Source organism: Elephantulus edwardii, unplaced genomic scaffold (genome assembly GCF_000299155.1).
Source record: "Elephantulus edwardii isolate Elephantulus edwardi_28Jun2011 unplaced genomic scaffold, EleEdw1.0 scaffold00215, whole genome shotgun sequence".
NCBI classification, from domain to species: domain Eukaryota; kingdom Metazoa; phylum Chordata; class Mammalia; order Macroscelidea; family Macroscelididae; genus Elephantulus; species Elephantulus edwardii.
The window spans coordinates 2326153-2342975 of NW_006399965.1; the positions used below are offsets into that span (position 1 = coordinate 2326153).

The window sequence follows — 16823 nt, forward strand, 5'->3', positions numbered from 1 at the left end:
CAGCATCCTGCATACAGCCTTTTACAAACACACACACCTAGAGTCCACATTGGGTGCTGCTTATTCAAAATGCCTGGTTACCTGTACTCAGGTGTGTAGTTAAGAGTTAAGAAACTCCATGGGAGAGACACAGCATGGGTTCTCCCAGGTGCTGAATAACACATCTATCTACATATCTATTTATATACATCTATCTACATTCCCTGCAGGATGAAGTGTGGACCAGCTGTCCCCATGCAATGGCATCAGTTTGCCCCACCTGGGAATCACAGCCTTGAACGTCTTATAAAACAAGGTGCCAAAGGCACAGGGTATCAGTGACTTTTCACACACTGCTTAGATACAAACAAACCTATTTGTTAGCACTGCATAAAATTCCCTTCCTGACCAATGACTGGTTCAAGACAACTCATTTTAGGATGTCTTTCTACACGATTCTCAATATACGTTCAGCTGAAAAATGAACACGTGAGCCCACAACTCATCTGAACCCCTCCTATCCCTTCCTAGGGGCTCTGATGAGAGCCTGATGATGGTCTGTAGAGAGGTGCGCTGCAACCCCAAAGCTGTGCTTCTCAAGCAGTTTGAGGACAGGCAGACTCCTCTAATTGCGGTTTATAGCCTTGGGAGCTCACTGCAACGTCAGCTGTGTGTGGAAACGGGCCGACAGCAATGACTGAGCGAGTGAGTTGCACTTCCTAAAAATATCACACTACCCAGCTTGCTCCAGACACATGTGGGAGGCTGCGATAAGTCAGCAAAACTGCATTTGCTTGCAAATGTCCTGTCTGCTGGGAAGCCGGCCACTCTGATGCACAGAGGCATGTGAAAGCAGCACTTGTAAGGGCGGCTGCACCAGTGTGGTGTCCTCTCCTGGGAAGAAGGAGCCCACCTGACCATCAGCTTCTCAGATGAGACTTCACAGAGCAAGACCTTGTGGAGCGTATGACCTTGTGGAGCACATGACCTTGTGGAGCATGTGGGCAAGCAGCTCAGGGGGCTAAGGCTGTTATGTTACAACCTCTTACCCACTGGGCCCATGTGTGATAGCTCACATTCACCAGAGGCACTCAGGGGGAAAAAGGCACTCTCCAGCCTCATCTTCCACGATTTACAGCCTGGGACAGATGATGGAGGCTTGCTGTGAGTTAGAGTAGACTTGATGAGTTTTGAATGCATTAAGCATGTGGGCAGGTTCTCTCTTCTAAGTGCAGGATGCAGCACCTTCTAGCACATCTAAGCGCAACCTGAGTTCTTGTCACTATGACTGCATAGACTTCCTGGTCCCTGACTCTCTGAGGGCAAAGCCCCTAAAGAAGCCGAGCTGTTCTTCATCTCCCCTGCCCACCTCCACCTTCATATGCCCTCCTCAAATTCTGCTGCTCCAGAAAGTCAAACAACTGGGCTGGGCCTTCACTAATTCACTGGCTTTAGCCGGATCCTCACCATGACCCACTTGTCAAAGCTCATCTTGAAGGAGTTGGCTCAGATGACTGTGGAGGCCGGCAAGTGCAAAATCTGCAGGGTAGGCAGAGGGTCTGGAGTCTCAGCAGAATTCTGTGCTGCAGTCTGCAGGCAGAAGTCCTTCTTTGGGAAGATTCCGTTTTGCTGCTCCTGGCAGTTCCTCTCTGTGGGATCTTATCCCATCCTCCACAGATCCCGTCCAGGACTCTGTGTCCTTCCCCTGAGGGAGCACCCTTATTTTGCAGAAAAAAGTCACAAGTTCTGATTACTCCTCCTCTACACAGTTGATCCAATGCCCAATCTTCTGCTCCCAGTATCAACCCTTCCTCCTCCAATTTATTCTGTATACCTCTGTCAGAACAAGAATTCTAGTGCATTTGGTCATGTCATACTCCTGCTTAAAGTAACTCCATGATTCAATACAACCCAGAGCAGAGTTTTACTTTTTGTTTTAGATATAGTTTTTATATAGGTTATGTATGTTTTTTATATAGCACATATAGTTCTTCAAACTGCAATATGGAGAAAAAGCAGAGTGGCTTTGACAGACGTTGTGGCAGGTGGAAGGAAGGGAGGGAGACAGGTGGCACCCTGAGCCAAATATTTCCTGAGGCTTTGGGACCTTGGGACTTGGAGGCCCACCACAGACCTAGGGGCGGTGAGCTGAGTGCTTTAGCTAGGCGAAAGAGACCTCTCAATATTAGTCCTGATTTTTTTCCCAGGTTCAGTCCTTGTTATTCCCTAACACCTTACATTCACACTATTTTATGATATAAAATGAAATTTTAGATCTAATACATCTTACTCCATAAGGTCCTCCCACTGGGCCAACATATACCATCATTGTAGAAAAAAGAATGAAATTGTCAACTATTTACTCTTACTTGGATCCACAGCCAACATCCTTGGTACCAGCAGTCAGGAGATCAGGAGACGTATTACACTGGGCAAGACCCCTATCAGGAAAGTTTTCAAAGTACTGAAGAGCAATGATGTCCATTTGAAGACTATGGTGTGCCTGATTCAGGCATTTTCAATCACTTGTTACACATCTGAGAGCTGAACAGTGAATGATAGAAAAATTGATACCCTTGAGCTGTGGTGTTGGCGAAGAGTACTGAGTATCGTACAGACTGCCAAAAGACCAAACATATGTCTTAGAAAGAGTGTAGCCACAGTGCTCCTTAGAGACAAAGATGGTAAAGCCTTGTCTCTTTGGGAATGTTGCTAGGAGAAGCTATTCCTTGGAATGGGATGTCAAGAGTGGAAAAGTGAAAGTGAGGCAGACCCCCAACGAGATGGTTTGACACAGTGACTGCAGCAATGGGCTCGAGAATGCCAGAGATAATTGGGGATAGTACAAGTTTCAGTTCTGTTGTTCATAGGGTCGCTGTGAGTTGTACTTGACTCAACAGCACCTAACAACAACTCCACAAGAATCTCCTTTCAGGGAGCTTGTGTAGCTCCCTCTTTTGTGAATTCTCTAACCTGTGGTCATTTTCCTTCAGAGCTAAAGTCGAAGAACGTCTTCTCTGGGGGCTTTCCTGGTCCTCCAGGGGGCTTTGGTATGCTCTCTGTGAATTCAGTGTTGTTTTGTTTGCATGTGCCACACTCTTACTTCTCTGTGAGCATTTGAGGGCCTCCTACTTTCCCAGTGGCATCCCCTGTGTCCAGCAGAGACCTGGACTCCTCTATTTGCTCAGGAAGGCAGGAACAAATGAATCAATGAATTTATCAGTTTTACCCTCCCTCTCTCATAAAATAGTCCCATCTCCTGTCAGACGGAGACGGTTTTAGGTCACCCTCTCATGAGCTCAGCAGAACTCCGACTGCACGTCTCAAGTGTCCTGTGTGAACAGAGGGACCCCATGGTAAGGCTTGTCTACTTGGCGTTGCTTTCCCATTCATCTTGTTGGTATAGCTGTGTTCATTCAGATGTCTCTTAAGTTCATCCTAGAATTCTTTCCCCTTTCTGCTCCCATTTCCATAAGCTCTTAGCTTATCAAAAGGAAGCTGGGCAGGTCAGGAAATCCCCAATCTGTCCTGCTCCGGTAGAGATGGAAGTGAGAATTGTGAGCTTTAACCAAGACCTTTAGAATATTCCAATAAAAGACATCTGTGTCTGTTGATTGCCTGAAAGTATTAATACTTAACTTGCAAAGCCTCTGTTGAGTATGGGCTGTGGTTCCACTGACACCTCAAGTCTGTAGCAGCGAACCTGGCTGGGCATGAAGTCTGCAGAGCCTGGCTCTAGTCTACAGAAGCAGGTGTCTGCAGAGGCTGACACCTTATCCGGGGCTGGTGTTATTGCTTTCTATGCCTTTGTGGGTTTGTTATTTTTGGGTTTTTTTCCCCTCTATTGCCTTTCTGAGGCAAGTTAAGAGAAAAGTTCTTGACGAACATGTATTCATGCTGTCAACCCTTGTTACTTATTTTGAAGGAAGCCAGACAGTTCCATGAAAGTCCTTATTTTCTTCCATTTTCCACGCAGTGTCTTATCACAAGTGTTCAGGCTCTGAGAAAATTTGAAGCTCAAATCAGGGCTTGGTGCTCCTAACCCAAACCTGCTTCAAAGTTGGCGAAAATGCCTACAGCTCACCCACATCGGGTTCTTAACAAACCTCAATCTGTCCTTGGGAGACTCATTTACATGTAACATTTCATGGGACCCTGTGACAGTCTTAAAAGTATTTTCTCTGTACGCACTGACTCCAACGGTTTCTTCTTTCTTTCTGTCTTTCCCTCCCTCCCTCTATCCCTCCCTTCCTTCCTTCCTTCCTTCTTTCCTTCCTTCCTTCCCATTATTTTCCAACACAAATAATGACTCTGAAATAATTGACAGATGAGATTTTTACTTAACTCTTCATTTATAAGTATAGGAAATTTCTGTTGATACTACTGCTGTTGCATTAGATCCCATCGAGCTGACTAACTCACGCTGACCCGATGAGCCACGGATCTTAACCTTTCCCTGTCTCTCTCCATGACCTCTGCCATTGCCCCAGTCATGGTGCCTGTCCATCTCGCTGAGAAGCTTCTTCTCTTTCTCTGACCCTCCACCTTCTCCAGCATGATGGCTTTTCCCCAAGGAATAGCCCTTCCTAACACGTCCAAACTATGAGACACTAACTGTCCCCATCCTTGTCTGTCAGGAGCACCTTGGTTACATTTCTCGCAAAATAGACTCGCTATTTCTTTACAGTCCCTGGGATACTCAGTCCTATCTCCAGTGCCAAAATTCAAAAGTATCAATTCCTCTACTGTCAGACTTCTTTATGGTCCAACATTCGGATGCTTAGGGAGCAATTAAGAAGACGATGACTTAGAGAAGGTACATCTCAGTGTTTAAACTGATCTTTGTTCTTAAGCATTTTGGAGAGGTCCCTTAACAGTAGGTTTCCCCAGTGCAACATATTTTTTTATTTCTTGGCTATTTTTACCAAGAAAGTGGATTGTACACCCAAGTAGAAAGAAATCAATGACAATTTGGTAGTGAATTGTTGTTGTTAGGTGCCGTCGAGTTGTGTATGACCCATAGTTATGCTATCAACAACAGATCTGATCCCTGTCCTATCCTGCGCCCTCTCACTATCTCTGGCATACAGAACCCGTTGCTGCAGTCACTGTGCCTACCAGGTTGAGGACCTTCCTCTTCCCAATCCTCCCTCTCCAAGGACTAGTCTCTCCTAGCAACATGCCCAAATTATGTGAGATGAAGCTTTATTATCTTTGCCACCAAGGAGCACTCTGGCTGCACCTTCTCCAAGACATACCTGTTTGTTCTTTTGACAGTCTATTCAGTACTCTTGTCTGACACCATAGCTCAAAGGCATCCGTTCTCCTTCTGTCATTCTTATTCTCCAACTCTCAGATGTACAGCAAGTGATCGAAATAAACGTAGCCTAAATCAGGCACATCTTAGTCCCTATACTGACATCAATGCTCCTCAATAATTTGGAGAGGTTCCTGACTGAAGATTTTCCCAATGTAACATATCTCCTAATCTCCTGACTGCTGGTACAAGGGATGTTGATTGTGGTTTTAAGTAAATTAAGCCCCTAGCATCTTCAATATTTTATCCATTATCATGACATTGCCTATTGGTGCAGTTGTGAGAATTTTGTCTTCTTGATGTGAAATATAATATTGAAATACATATTGAAGACTATAATTTTGATTTTCTCTATTCACTAGTAGCACATATAACACATTATAAATAACTAAAGTCAGACTATTTCTGACTGTGAATCTTCACAGTCTTTCAAATGAAAGGAAATAGTAACATAATCAGAGGTGTAGGTAAAGCAAATGTCAAATCATCTTGTATTTATGCCAAGCAAAGATGACCTTCACCCATACCATTAGTTAAAGGCAGGAATATTCAGCCATCAAAAGTCTGCCATGTCTTAAAATGTAGCAAAGTGAGAATTTGTTGTCATTTTGTTTTGTTCCCTCACTGCCATCCCTTTAGATTGTGCACAAGACAAGGTTTCTCTCTAACCTCCCACTTCCCAGTTCACACCCTGCCATGGTACCCCAGTACTTACCAAGACCCAAGCAAGACACTCTGAGTCCTGATTTTCCAAGATTCCTACAATAAAAAGAAAACAACACATAGTCATCTTTTCCTCAGGAGAAACACTATACATTTAGCCAATAAGATTAATATACCAATTTGATGATATTAATTTTGACCAGAATTGGAGGCTGAGCCATAGAAGCTAGTTTATCATCTTGCAAAGAACAGTTCTTTGATCATTGTACTGACATTAAATAACAAAACTAAAACCCATGGCCATTGAGTTGATGGGATATTGACGTCTAAGCCTTTCAGTAACATCGTTGTTGTTGAATTTTTTTCTTTTTCATGACATCAAGTCAAGACCAACTTAGAGTTGGGTTTTTGAGGCTTAAATGGCACAAGAGAAGATTGTCTATCTTTCTGCCTCAGAACTTTGCACTGGCCTTTGGGTTAGCTGTGCGAATCCTTACGGATACACCCCCAGGATCCCCACTGTGAGAACACAACGGAATAATGTGTGCTGAAGGTTGCACAGTAAACAGATGCAAGGCATAATAATTTTTGCTGCTTTCTAACGTTATTTGATCCCTTGCAGACGCAGTGCTAAACTTTCCTGAATTAATGAATTATGTCCAACTGACAGAAAACTATTGCATAAAGGTGTTTGTGAAAAGTATTTTGAAGTTGTAGGTGGGAGAAAACCATTTGGTCTTCTTTTATGAAAACTATTCCATCAGTAGCATCCTGGAAAGCCACAGCAGATGCAACTAGAACTTTCCTTTTAATCTGAAAGTCTACTGATTTAAAAATACAAGGATCTAGAGACAAAACTATATCATAAGGAGATAGAGAAAGGTTAAGAATAAAGTAAAAAAAATATAGATATGAGCGAATTGATTTTCTAGATAGAAACATTCAACATTCACGACCTGGTAATAGAGAAGCCACCATCTTTCAGATAAGGTTCAAGGTGACGAGGACCCTGTTCTCTGCCCTGGAGTTCACATGACAGGGTGGATGTTGTTCCCAGGGTCCATCAAGTTGACTGCAGCTCACAATGACCCTACCAACAACAGATCTGAGCCTGGGCCTACTCTGCACCATCCTCATGGTCAAGCTCATTGTTACAGTCACTGTGTCAATCCATCTTGTTGAAGGTCTTCTACAATCCAGGAAGAACACAGAAAAACCAACACGTGACAGAAAAACCGACACGGGACATAGTGGCATAGTGGCTAGCTCGCTCAGAGATGTTTATGAGCATATGAGGGTGTGTGTCTCAGGACAAGCTATACATACATAACTCATGTGGGTGTCGTGGGGGATCAGCTGGAAGCAAGAGTCTTCATGCACGTTTTGTATCTTCTAATTATTCTCGACAATAGGGAACAAAACCATTTCTGACACAGAAATGAAACAGACTTTTGAGTTCAGAGATTTTCTAGCTAACTCAGGTAAGGTGGGGCTATATTACTGAGGACTTACTGCGCAACAACTCCACACCCAAAGTTGCGAGGTCGTATTTTTTCCATGACAGCTAATCTCACAATGGACACTCAGCTACAGGTTTATAGGACCAAACTTGAGGAGTCTGAGAATTGTCAGCAAAAGCGAACAACTACATAACAAGTACTAAATGTGGCCCATTTTTTACCACTTAAACTCCTAACCTAGGCTTTCTGGAACAGATGCTTTAGAAGATTTTGCAATATACAAAAAAATTTAATGACAAATAATGATATAGAGGTGATGTCCTTGATCTGTCTCTAAATAGGAAGATTTTTCAAATCCAGGTGACCATTTTTAAAGTTAGAATTGTTTTCTGTGTGTGGAAAGCTGTCTTGGCACATAAATGTGTTGCTTTACTTTGTGGAAATAGAAATCTGTTTATGAGATGTCTACTGTCTAAAAGTCCTTTCAGCACATGCTGGTGGCCACTCAGTTTGCAGGTAAAGACAGTGGGAGGTACTGTTGTTGTTGTTATGTACTCTTGAGTCTGAACCGACTCACAGCTGACTCTGCAGTGGGTTGACAGAGTCAATAGATCACGTGAAAAGAGACTGCCGATCTTTCTTCTTTCTCCTAGGCAGCAGCTGGAGAATTCTGTGTACCTTTTAGAGTAGGTAGCACAACCCCTTATAACTAAGCCACGAGGGGGCTTTGAGAGTCCTGCCGTTTCTACACAATTTTATGATTTACAAACAGTACATGTGCATTTTGCTCTGATGTCCGTGCTTTACACGTTATGCTAAGTGGAAATGTGGCAACTGCCCAGCTCCACTCCTCCGTTTAAGCTCTGCCGGAAAAGAGAAGCTCCAGTACTTGACACAGTTGCTCTAATGAACACAAACAGGTCATTCCAGAGCTTACTTGTGCAGACATAACACCAATAAAAGGTCAAGTTTATGTCTCATGGAGTTCCTGAGTTATATAGTTAATATACTTGTTTACTAACTGAAAAAGGGTAAGGTCACCCAGAGAGACATTATAAGAACAACTTGACAATATCCTTCCAAAGCAATCAGCTGCTGAGATCAGACAGAAGTTCTACTGTGACACATGAGGGTCACCAACGTATACCTCATGCTGGGACATGACAGAGGCTCTGGAACACTCTTTTTCCTGCTCTACAGGATTTCCACGCACGTCATAATCTTGTGTGACCTTGTGAACCACACCAACTTTCTCTAATTTAATTTTGTTTCTCAGCTCCTCGAAGGCTGAGTGAAAAGACCACATAAACATTTTGTAATGTAAGCACATCACATTTCCAATGACGGCGAATTCCTCTTCTACACACTTCTAAACAGTCACAGGGCTCAGGGTCCCTACTTTATGTGTGTCATGTATGCCTGAGGGAAGGCTCGCTGTGTGCATTTTTAGTATCTGCTCTTGTTCAACTCGAAAGAAAAGCTTCTCTTTTCCAGGTGAACCTGGGCTGCTCCGCGATAGCTAATATTAGAACAGGCTGGATCATAATGGGGGCACGGAGCACTCGGCTTTGTCAGTCAAATTTTGGAACTCACAAACGTTAAATTGTTGCTTCAATGCAGAGCTGCCTTAAGAGGGAATGCGGCCGACAGACCATTGCGAGTAGCTCCTCGCCTTTCTTTCCGAGGGCAGGACTGTCCACTGGGAGGCCGCTTGGCTTCATGTACACTAGGGTCCTGGTTAGTTCCATGGCAGACACATTAGAGATAAACCTCAAAAACAGTGCAACAATGAATGAATGAAAACCCAAAATCTCTGTAAATGTTCATTAAAACTAATAAAATTTAATAGAAAATTTATTGTATTAAAAAAAAAAAAGAGATAAACCTCAGTGGTGTTTTGCGGAGCATACATGACGTGCTTGTTTTTATTATGTTTTAGCTCAAGGCAATGAGAGGCCAGGAAGGATGGGAAGCCGGTGTTGTGTAGATACAGTATTGAATGTCACCGTGATGCTGGGGTCACTCTTTCACAAACCAAAGGCATGGAAAGCAGATTGTCGTTTGTTTGTTGTTGTGTACTGTTGAGCCTGAACCGACCCATAGCTGGCCCTCCAGCAGGTTTTCTGAGGCAGTCAATCGCACTGGAGGAGATCGCCCGTCCCTCTCCTGCAGAGCAGCTGGTGGACACGAACCACATACCTTCAGATATGCAGCACAACTTCTTACACCAGGCCACCAGAGCTCCTTAGTAGATTAGCAACCTAAGCCAAAGCTAAAGGAAGAAACCAAGAAATCAAAGAGCTAAACAGAAAATTTCAAAAGGCAGCCTGGGACGATAAAACAAGAAACTATAATGAAATGTGCAGAGACCTGGAGTCAGAAAATCAAAAGGGACGAACTCGCTCAGCGTTTCTTAAGCTGAGGAGCTGAAAAACAAATTCAAACCATGGGTGGCAATACTTAAGGATACTTTGGGCAGTATATTAAATGATCCAGAAAGTATCAAGACAAGATGGAAGGAATACACAGAGTCACTGTATCAGAAGGAATTGGCTGACACAGAAGAATTTCATGAAATGACATATGAGCAAGAGCCTATGGTGATGAAGGAGGAAGTTCAAATTGCTCTGAAGGAATGGCAAGAAACAAGGCTCCAGGAGTTGACGGCATACCAATTGACATATTTCAACAAACAGACGCTGGCCTGGATGTGCTAAGTTGTGCCAAGAAATTTGGAGAACAGCCAGCTGGCCCATTGACTGGAAAAGATCGATATTTGTTCCCATTCCAAAGAAAGGTGACCCAACAGAGGGTGGAAAATTATCAAACAATATCATTGATATCACATGCAAGCAAGATTCTGCTGAAAATTATCCAAAAATGTTTAGAACAATATGTCAACAGAGAACTGCCAGATGTGCAGGTTGGATTTAGAAGAGGCTGTGGTACTAGGGATATTATAGCTAATGTCAGATGGATCTTAGCAGAAAGCAAAGAATACCAGAAGAATGTCTATCTGTGCTTCATTGACTATGCAAAGGCTTTTGACTGTGTGGATCACAATAAGCTGTGGCTGACTCTAAGAAGAATGGGAATCCCAGAACATTTGATTGTGCTAATGTGAAACTTATACTTGGACCAAGAGGCAGTTGTCAGAACAGAGCAAGGAGACACAACATGGTTCAAATCAGGAAGGGGGTTCTTCAGGGATGTATTCTGTCTCCATACCTTTTCAATCTGTATGCAGAACAGATCATCCGAGACGCTGGGCTATATGAAGAGCAATGTGGCATCAGGATTGGTGGAAGAATCATCAACAACCTGCATTATGCAGATGACACAACCCTGCTTGCTGAAACTGAGGAGGACCTGAGGCACTTGCTGCAGAAGATCAAGGACTACAGCCTCCTATATGGACTGAAGCTAAATGTCAAGAAAACAAAAATTCTAACCACTGGGCCAATTGGCAGCATCAGCATGGATTGAGATTGAGATAATTAACAGTTTTAATTTACTTGGCTCCACAGTCAACACTCTTGGTAACAGCAGCCAGGAAATCAGGAGACAAATTGCATTGGGAAAGTCGGCTGTGAGGGACTTCTCAAGAGTACTGAAGAGCAACGATGTCAAGCTGGAGACTAAGGTGCACCGGATCCAGGCTATAGTCTTCGCAATTATGTGCTATACATCAGAGAGTTGGACAGTGAATAGGGCTGATAGAACGAGGATTGATGCCTTTGAGCTGTGGTGCTGGAGAAGAGTGTTGAATATACCATGGACTGCTAGGAGAACAAACAGGTTTGTCCTGGAGAGGGTGAAGCCAGAGAGTTCCCTGGATTCAAGGATTCTGAAGCTTCGTCTGACATATTTTGGGCATGTTGCAAGGAGGGACTGGTCCTTGGAAAGGGACATCATGTTTGGCAGAGTGGAGGGGAGGCGAAGGAGAGGAAGACCTTTGGTGAGATGGATCGATTCTGTGACTGGAGCGGTGGGAATAAGTGCGTTTGAGATGGCTAGGTTGGCACAGGATAGAACAGCATTTAGAGCTCTTGTATATAGGGTAGCTATGAGTTGTAAATGACTCGATGGCACATAACAACAACAACAACAACAACAACTAATGTTGTGTGTCTTAGACAGTAGTCACAATTTTAAAATGCTAGGAAGAAAGAAACTGCGTTGCAATCCTGCAGGTGTGTGGTTCGAGTCCACCAGTTGCTCTGCAGAAGAAAAATGGGCAATCTCCACCTCTGCTATTTACTGCTGCTGAAAACCCAGTGGAGGGTCAACTGTGGGTTGGTTCAGTGGCTGTGACTCACAGGGAAGGAGGCCACCATCTTTCTTCTGAGTGGTCCATTGTGTGGTGTCAATTACAACTCCTCATGATTCTAAAAGACAAAGTAGAACTGGCCCTCTAGGGCTTCCAAAGCTGAAAGTCTTTATAGGAGCAAACGATGTCAACTTTCTCCTCTGGAGAAGCTCATGGCTTGGATCTACCAACCTTCTGCTTAGTAGCTCAAAGCTTAACCCACAGTGCAAACAGGGTTCTAAGAAGAGAGTTATGGCTGACTTAAAACCCAAATCTTGCCTTTGACCAAGAAAGAAACACATGGCATGTAACACAATCCCTGGATTAAAGGTTGACACAACAGAAGCTTATGGAAAACATATGTAAGAGGCCACGTGGCAGCTGAGGCTTGTGGAAGCATGTGGGGTTTGATCGGTTTTGGCGTGTCAGACACTTGCCTCACTACCATCTCCCTCCTGGACACATCTTTCTGATTCTTCCAACTCACATGTTTGTGTGTTGTGCCTTACCTACAAGTTACTAGTCAAATCTGAGGTTTAAGATTTTACTTTTTAAAGAAAGATGCATTTAACTTTTATTAAAGCATCCAGTGCAGAAGGCACATTCATTTGTCAGCCAGCTGGTTTGGATGACTGCAAGAGAAGGTACATCCTGACAGCCCCGAAGGTGACTACGAGTGGTAATAACGTTTCTTAGGAAGGCACCATTTGTCACTGCTGGCAAGTGAATAATGAGCCATTTGGAAACCAAGCACTACATGACTTAGAGATGCACTGAGGTGACAGACTCGCACAAGTAGCACCAGAACTAGATTTCTTTATCTTAATTCAAGTTACAGTAGAATGTGATAGACTTTAAGATTCTTTGACTTAAAAGTTCAGGTCATCTGTCAGTTGCAAATTCTGACTAAGTTCTCACTCACTTTCTCTGGCATTAAAAAATTTACCTGTTCACCTGTATCAGTCTAGAAATGCCCAGAGAAGTATGGTTACGAGAGACTTCTTTACAGCAAGAGACAGGAACTGTCTTCCATCTTGTGCTGGCTGTAAGCATGGCCCTTAGCAGAGTAGTGACTGCTCTCAGAAGCTTACAGTATCCCCGAGGAAACAGACATTCAATGGTGAATTAATTATGTAATTATTATACATATCCCAGAAAGAAAAACGTGGAATTTCTCTTTCAATATGACCTTCTTAGCCATCTGAATCTGACCTGACCATGTGGATGGGCAGGACTATGCAAATAAGGCATGCTCGCCTATCCACAAGGGGATTGACTAGCTCACCATTCCACAGGGGGATTGGCCAGTCTCAACAATCTACAAGAGGATTCGTTAGTCTCGCCAATATATTGAACAGCTCTAGCCAAAAAAAGCAGCAGCAAGGGAATACTCCCTTCCAAGAGCAGATGTTCTTATTCCAGCTTAGCCTTAGTTCATGGCTAAAGTAAAGACCTGACGTGAGATGGGACATTTGGACAGCTACACCATTGAAACCATTGTTTAAGTTTGTTGGATGACTGGACATGGGGGGGGGCATAATTCACATCTTATCTACATACTTTTTCAATCTCTATACAGAACAGAACATTTAGGAGGCTGGACTTTATAAGGAAGAATGTGACGTCGGGACTGGAGGAAGACTCATCAGCATCCTGCGTTACTGTGGAGGACACAACCTTGCTTGCCGAAACTGAGGAGGACCTGAAGCCCTTGCTGCTGAAGGTCAAGGACTGTGGTCTTCAATATGGATTGAAGTTCAACACCAAGAAAACAAAGATTCTCACCACTGGGCCAATTAGCAGCTTCATGATGGACAGAGAAGAGACTGAGGTTGTTGATAACTTCAGCTTGCTCCCATAAAGACTTTCAGCTTGCTTGTTTCCACAATCAACACTCTTGGCACCAGCAGTCAGTAAATCAAAAGATGAATTGCATTGGGAAAGTTTACTCTAAGGAATCTCTCTAAGGTACTGAAGAGCAATGATGTCAGTTTGGAGACTAAAGTGTGCCCAATCGAGGCCATGGTCTTTGTAATTACTTGTTATGTATCAGAGAGCTGGACAATAACTAAGGATGACAGAACAAGGACCATTGTCTTTGAGTTGTGATGCTGTAGAACAGTGTTGAACAAACTATGGGCTGCCAGAAGAACAAGCAGGTTTTGGAGAGAGTGAAACCAGGCTGCTTTCTGGAGGCAAGGGTTATGAGTCTCTGTCTCACATACTTGGGCACGTGGCCAGGAGGAACCAGTCCATGGAGAGGGACATCATGCTTGGAAGAAGACAGTGCAGGAGAGGAAGACCTAGGATGAGATGGATTGACTGAATGACTGGAGGAATGGGATTAGGTCTGTCAGAGACAATGAGATTGGCTCAGGATAGGGTAGCTTTCAGAGCTAATGTACAAAGGGTTGCTATGAGTCACAGGCAACTCGATGGCACTCAACAATGACAACAACAAAGAACTTTGTAATATTGACTAAGACAGAGAGGAGCGTGGGATATTAGAAGGACTGAAAACTTTGTAACTCTGGCCTAAAGTCGTGAGGCTCAAGCCTATGGTATTTGCAAACACATTTCTGGAGCTTTTCTGACTGTATTCTGTAGTCTGTGAGCTATCACATTAGAGTATGGTCCCAGCAAAGTAGTAAGATTGATGCTGAGATGAAGAAAGAGGTATGGGAACATGAGGGATATGTCTGACCCTAGGGGAATTGGTTTTGTGTTATTGATGCTGTTGATGGGGACAGTTTTCCTTTGTGAAGTTGATAAAGCTCAGACATGGCCACTCCAAGTGGCCCTTGCTCTTTTTTACAGAAGGATAGAATGCTTCAGTGTGGAATTGTGGTGCTAGAGAGTAATTAGGGAAAGCTTCTTGAAGAGGTGAGAGTTACGCTGAGATCTAAAAGAGGAGTAGAAAGTAATTTAGGCAAAATAACACATAACTAGCAACCCAAGCAGAGTGAATCACAGGTGTGATGGCTCTTGTCAAGAAAGAGGAAGTATGAATAATGAAAGAACTGAAAGAAGTTAATTGGAATTGTCAAGCACAAGTGACAGGATAGCTTCAACGTACCTGGTAAGTAGGATGGAGTCTGATCAGAGAGGTCCTTACAGATTAGCGTACGGCTTCTGGTCTTGATGTGAAGAAGTAATGGAAAACTACTGAAAACATTAATCTTGGATGGCGGAGAGTGGTTTGGAAGGAGCTAAGGGGTTACTAAGGTGATCTTAGTGAGAAATGACTGCTCCTTAAAGACAGATTCAAATAGACAAAGGGGGATCTCAAATGGGCTTAGCAGGTAAAAGCCATAGGACATGAAGTTTGATCCAATATTGGGCTGAAAAGGACGGAGGAATGGACTCTTCTCAGATTTCTTACGTGAGCATCTGAATGAAGAAGAGGGCTTTTGGCTAAAGGAAGGCTCACTGGAGGAACAAAAGGGTTTTGTGTCACTTTCCATCTCAAGTTTTGCTGCCAACCATAAGCACCAGCTTCTCTGTGGAGGAGAGATAGGCGATCTCTAATGCAACTTCTTCTTGTGGTTGTTATGTGCCATCAAGTTGCTTGTGACTCATAGCTTCATGTATAACAGCTCTGGACCCTACTATGTCCTGAGCCAACAGCATCGTCTCCAACACACCCACCCTTATTACCCCAGTCACTGAGTCAATCCATCTTATCGAGGGTCTTCCTCTCTTGCACGGTCCCTCTACCCTTTCAAGTCTTTCAAGGACTGGTCCCTCTTGGCAACATACCTGAGATATGTCAGATGGAGCTTCAGAATCCTTGCTGCTAAGAAGCAATCTGGTTTTATACTCTCCAGGATTAATCTCTTTGTTTTTTCTAGTTGTTCATGGTTTATTCAATATTCTCCTCTAGCACCACAGCTCAAAGACAAATTCTCCTTCATCCATCCTTAGACATTGTCTGGCTTTCTAATGCAATTGGAAATTGCAAGTAATTGTGAAGATCATGACCTGAATCAGGCACACCTTAGTCTCCAGACTGACCTCATTGCTCTTCAGTACTCTGGTGAAGTCCCCGAGAGCAGATTTTTCCCCAATGCAATTTGTCTTTTGATTTCTGCTTATACCAAGAGCGTTGGTCATGGAGTCAAGCAAACTGAAGCTGCTAACAATCTCAATCTGTTATCCCATCTATCATGATGCTGCCAATTGGCCTATTGCCATTCAGTTCCAACTCAACAGCAAATAACAACGCCAACATTCTATACATAAGGTTTGAAGTATCTGCAACCCATTCAAATGAACTGTCTGGAGCTAATCACAGTGAGAGGAGTCTTCTGGGTATTGAGGGTAATGGCATCATGGATTGCCGCCAGCTGCCAAAATGAGAGAAGAACATCAAGGACACGTTTTGGTTTATTGTTTTGGGGTTTTTTGATGGTGCTAGTAATAGCATGTTTTATTTAAGTATTACCATGTGCTATTCAAAGAACTATTTTTAAAAAATTCATTTTAATGAAAGTTTACAGAGACTGAGGGTTTCCAGCCATTCATTGTTGAACTTTTCTCTCTATTCACCCCTCCCCTCAATTCACTCTTCTTGAAAAGAAAAAAACCCACAAAACTCTTTCATTGTTATGCAATCCCTCCCCCCAAGTCCACTCCACTACGCAGCCTTCACTCTGGACTTCTGTAATGACAAGAATATCCATTCCTATATCCCTTTTAAACAGTTCTCTCCCTCATCTGTTTCAATGCAAGGACATGTTTTGAGGCGCTTCAACACAAAAATGTCTAAGAGGAAGTTATGTCAGCCAATTAGAATTAGAAAAAAAAATGACAGAAACTTATGGGAGAGAGAGCAGTGCGTATTAGAGAAGACAAAGCGGGGATCAAGTCCCTGGATGATGCAAACAGTTAACACACTTAGGTGCTAGCTCAAGGCTGGGCTGTAGGAACGGGCTCAAGTCCATCCAGAGGCACTGTGGAAGAAAGGCGAAGAAAGGCCTACCCATGTAAACCAAGGGAGCGCTGCTCCCCTCTGACACACACAGCACTACCATGAGATAGGATCCTGCAAAGTCAACTGATTGGGAAGGTAACTATGAGAAAATGAGTTTTGGCA

The 16823-nt window shown here is 43.4% G+C and overlaps 1 protein-coding gene across 5 annotated transcripts in view; it reads right to left on the minus strand.

Annotated features, from left to right (window-relative positions):
• The window catches only part of KCNAB1 (potassium voltage-gated channel, shaker-related subfamily, beta member 1), a 613103-nt gene that overhangs the window by 154931 nt on the left and 441349 nt on the right, over positions 1–16823 (minus strand). For all 5 annotated transcript variants that reach the window (XM_006897776.1, XM_006897775.1, XM_006897777.1 and 2 more), the window contains exon 2: positions 6012–6055. In XM_006897776.1, coding sequence (XP_006897838.1) covers positions 6012–6055 — 44 coding nt within the window. The remainder of the gene's footprint in view (positions 1–6011; positions 6056–16823) is intronic.